At 42.4% G+C, this 4,716-nt stretch overlaps 1 protein-coding gene across 1 annotated transcript in view; it reads left to right on the forward strand.

Annotated features, from left to right (window-relative positions):
* LOC118340170 (prostaglandin F2 receptor negative regulator-like) overlaps positions 1-4,716 on the forward strand; it is a 9,221-nt gene that overhangs the window by 3,905 nt on the left and 600 nt on the right. The window contains exons 4-6 of the mRNA XM_035678041.1: positions 138-258; positions 1,076-1,295; positions 1,390-1,577. Of these exons, the coding sequence (XP_035533934.1) occupies positions 138-258; positions 1,076-1,295; positions 1,390-1,577 (529 nt within the window). The remainder of the gene's footprint in view (positions 1-137; positions 259-1,075; positions 1,296-1,389; positions 1,578-4,716) is intronic.

The following is a 4,716-nucleotide window of genomic DNA, read 5'->3' on the forward strand; positions in this document are numbered from 1 at the left end:
CAAGCAAAACGATCATATCTAAAGACGTTGAATTACAGAACAGTGACTCTGTCCCGCGGCTAGAAAACATCGGTTGAGCTGAACTGAAAACGATCACAGTGATGTTGATCCCTGACTCATTTTCCCTCTGCCTGTAGGAGTTCGACATGGGCCAGTACGTTTGCACTGTGTCTGCTTGGAGTGTTAACAGCCAGGGGGACTTGGTGAAGACCGCTGAGCACCAGAGCTCACCGCAGACAGTACAGTGGGTTACCAAACGTAAGGAGGCTTTATTTATCTGCCCTGCTGTCATCAGTGCTCATTTGTCATGATTTTTTCTGGATTTTATTATGGAATGATTGATGTTATTTGTTGAATCCAAAAAAAGAGCAAATGCTCTCTTTATTTATATATATATATATATATAATCATTGTCAGCCTGCCATCATGGATAGTTTAGATGTTTTTTAAACTAAGGAAAAGCATAATACACCCCCTTTAACACATTACCCTTAAAGGTGACACACAGACTGGTCTGAAAATGAATTCTTTTTGTGCTGTGGGGGAAACCAACATCTCCTTTTGGCACCTTTTATACTTATCTCTGCATGTTACATTCATCCTACTACTCCAGGTCGTATTCTGTGCTTTAATGAGGTACTTTTGGGAGGGATTCAGAACAGCGCAACCATTACCTCACATTCATGATTAATAAAACTCGAGTACCCTGCCAGCCAGGCATAGTAACCCTGCTGTTGAGTTTTATGAATAAGCTCTAATGTCTACGTACCCAGAATTTCATCGTGAACACAACAACAGATCTCTTGTCTCTCTTATTCCCAGCTCACACACACGCACACACACACTCACACACACACTTTGTCTCTATCCTACATGCTGATGTTGGTGCCCTCAATTTAGCTAATTGAGCCATGATGTAACCGCATTGCTGGGTGTATGTGTGTGTGAGCCTGCTTTGAATCAGAGTAAGTTCACAGTGTCATCGCTTATCACTTCCTGTTGCCCAGTCTCGGGGATTTCCCCCCCGCGGCGGGGCTGAATGAGGGGTTCACTGATGGACTGATGACATTTTCAGGTCCCTCTCTAAACGTCGTGGCCAAGCACATCCGCGAAGCCTCTGTAGGCGGGGCTACTTTTGAGATGAGCTGCACCGTGACCACTGAGAACCTCGGGGAGGTGGGCTATTCGGTGCTCATCCAATCACAGGACACCGTGGCGAGCAGCGTGAGAACCATCATGACTCTCAGCCCTGACAACGTCCTGCAGCATGGAGGAGCCACAGACCCCAACAGGAGGTACGTACCTGGTTGCATTCACGCATATGAACCTTTCAGGGACGCGCTGGAGTCTGCGATTTATTTTGAAATGTATTCACCTCTCTCTCTTCAGAGACAGTCTGGTTCTGACCAAGTCTGGCCCGACAGAGTTTCGGTTTCGCCTTGCTGGCGTCCAGTTGTCTGACAGAGGTTTCTACTGGTGCGACATCACCGCGTGGACTAAACAGCAGCCAGGGCAAGCCTGGACCAGAGCCACCAGCGCAGAGTCTAACAAAGTCAAGATAGACTTTCAAGAAAATGGTGGGTCAATGTGTGTGTTTTGTTAATTTGTCCACAAAACATTCATTGAGTACTTCATCAAAGCTGAAAAACACGGAGTGGCTGATCACATGATCACAATCGTCTGGTACTTCCAGCACTGAGATGGGCGTGACATTTCTCCAGAACCCCCAAAATTGAGCATTACTAAGTCCCACCCTTTTTTATATCGCTTTATAGAACACGTTTTGTAAAACAGCTGGTCAGTTCTGCCTGTGTGTGTTGTTTTTTATTACTGTTTCGTTTGAAGAATTCTGATTATGCTCCCAACGCGCCTCAGCCGTAGTCTTCCCTATAGCAATGGCCAAAGTGGCTCATGGGTACTGTAGTATTTAATGCAACTGATGTCATTCTCAGAAGTGAAGTTACCATACATTACAGTATGGTATTATTAAAAGGATGAGTTCAAACAGCAGCTCTGCCTACTTTAATACTCTGTTGACAGGGTTAAATACTGCACTCTGCACGGTCAGACTACTACTTCCTGTTTCTAATTCTGTCCCACACTTCACTCTTACTTACTTGTTGTTCATAAAGCAGTCTTTTCTTTTTAAGACATTGAGCTCATTTAATGCAATTTCCTACAACCATGCTGTGTACAAAGAGCATAACAGAGGACTAAATGTTGGGAAAACACTGTAGTAAGATTCATCATTAATTTAAAGCCATTTTCTAGTCATTCAATCAGTTATTCACTATCAAAACAATCTAAACGGATACTAGAGAATAAATCCATTTTAATTATCCTGGAAATCCTTTATTAATAGAAATATGCAAGCAGTACATTTATAGACACATTATACACACACATCTTCCACCCACACAATGTTAATGATATCCAACATAAGTTTCCTAAAAATAAAGATGCTCACACACACACACACACCTTAAGCCCTTTAACGCCCACCACAGCCACTGGCCTACTTAACTTTCTTTGATCTGACTGGGAAGTGAGAGACAGTGAGGCAGTGGGAGGAGGAAGAGGAGCGTCAGAAAGGAGAGGAGGGAGAAGATGGAGGCGACGAGCAGGGAGAAGGCCGGAGAAGAAGAGGGAGGTGGTATAGTGGACTGAGGAGGAAAATGAAAAGGACAAAGGGTAAAGTGGAGAGGGAGAAATGGTAGCAACGTGGAGAGAGACAAGAAGGAAAAGGGAAAGTGGGGAAAGGAAAGCAGAAGGAGGAAGATACAAAAGGAAGGGGGGAGGAAATGGAAGTCGTAATTGATAAAACAAAACAGAGGAATGGGGGGAAAGGTGGAGGAATTTGGTATATAAGTATACAGCACTTTTAAAAACATAAACTACAAAGTGCTTCACAATAAAAAGCCTTTTGCACAAAATAGCAAGCAGGAAGAATACTAACACACAGACAAAGAGTTTACATAATTATGGTAAAGAATTAATATGAACAATAATAAAGATGATCAAATGTTGAGAGTTTGTGAAAGTTTAGGGGCAAAATTAACAAATGCCAGGCACGACTGATATACACAGATTTGAGCTTGTCTCAGATGTATCAGCACTGACATATGTTCGCTAATATCTTGCAGTAAAGAAATGCTATAAAGATATGTTTTGAAAATGCGTTTTTAATTGGAGTTCAATCTGCTGACATAAATATGGTTGAAGAAAGCTTCACTGTTGCAAGGCTTACATAGACTGAAACAAAAGGATTACCAATAAACGCCAGATAAATTACAGCATGTAAATGAGTCATTAGGGACAGTGTATTTTAGCACAGGCTCGTCTTACACTACTTAATTTGATGTTTCCTGTCAATTAGTACTGCGATTAGGGTTAGATATGCTGTGATTTATTTTAGAACACTCGTATTATAAAATAATAATTCTTTATTACATTTTTATTTTAGAAATTTTACAAATGGTTGCAAACATGAGCCGTAATACACAGGAGTTAGCTAGAAGTAGCATTAGCTGCTAACGCTAACATTACTTGCTCAACTCTCTGTAACTTAACTGTCAGTGCACATTCGCCTTTATGAGTTGCGAGGTTTGAGGAAGTTCTATGGTTAATTTCCAGTGAGATTTACCCTTTAAAATGTACTATTATGGAATGCTGCAGGGAGGACGTATCTTTTTTTTTTTTTTTTTAGGCCCAACCTGGAAGTTTTCGTCAAAAGCTAATGGGGTTTCACGAAAGCAAAACAATTCTTGTTTTCAGGTGAAAAAGACTTATAAATGATCAATTTCTGCCAATAAATCTCAGATATATAGATTGGATGGCCTCAGAAAGTCCATATATATATCGAGCTCTACAGGGAGTAGATGTAGGTTAGCTGACCTAAGAAAGTGCAAGGTACCATATAGACAATTCAATTCAAAGTCTACACATAGGCTTCAGCGCGTAGACCCTCCTCCCTCACATGACTTTGTTTAGGAAGAACGCGCTACAGCATGAACCATCTGAAAGGTTTATGGAGGAAAAAAAGAAGTATATGAGCACTGAAAAGGGAGGAGAGATAGCATCAGTCTATCTTCCATTTCTCTCTGGGGGACGCAGTACCCTTGAGCATTTACTTCCTCTTTTCTCTCCTACAACTCGCCATTTTTCCTCCCCGTTCTCCGCCATCCTTTCATTCTCTCACCCCCAATGTCTCCTCTACCTCTCTCTCGCCTCTCTCGCCCCTCTCTCCCTCTCTCTCAGGGACATCTTCAAAGTGAAGCCCTTTGGCAATCAGCCAGCTGCAGAGATCTGCACACTGCTTTCCTTTCTTTCTCTGCCTGTGTGTGTGTGTGGTGTGTGGTGTGTGTGTGTGTGTTGTGTGTGTGTGTGTGTGTGGTGTGTGTTGTGTTTAATCTTTCAAGTGTCAAGTGTGTGTATCCAAGTTGAACATTTTGAGTTGACCCACACAGAGCACCCCCCCACCCCAACACACAAACACACACTACAACACACTAACAGAATTCAAGCTCAGCTGAGCAGTTTTCGAGAACCCCTCTATACTTGCCTTAGGACGGAAGTTCGTCTCTCAGTCGTGTGTGTGTGTGTGTGTGTGTGTGTGTGTGTTAGTTTACAACACATTCACAAACTGCAACTCTCCCAAGTTCCAGCTGTATCTTGGAATGTTTCAGCGTGTTTGTATTTCTGCTTGTACAGGGATCT

This window comes from Morone saxatilis, unplaced genomic scaffold (genome assembly GCF_004916995.1).
Source record: "Morone saxatilis isolate NCDOM2014 unplaced genomic scaffold, NCSU_SB_2.0 Contig6, whole genome shotgun sequence".
In the NCBI taxonomy this organism is placed as follows: domain Eukaryota; kingdom Metazoa; phylum Chordata; class Actinopteri; family Moronidae; genus Morone; species Morone saxatilis.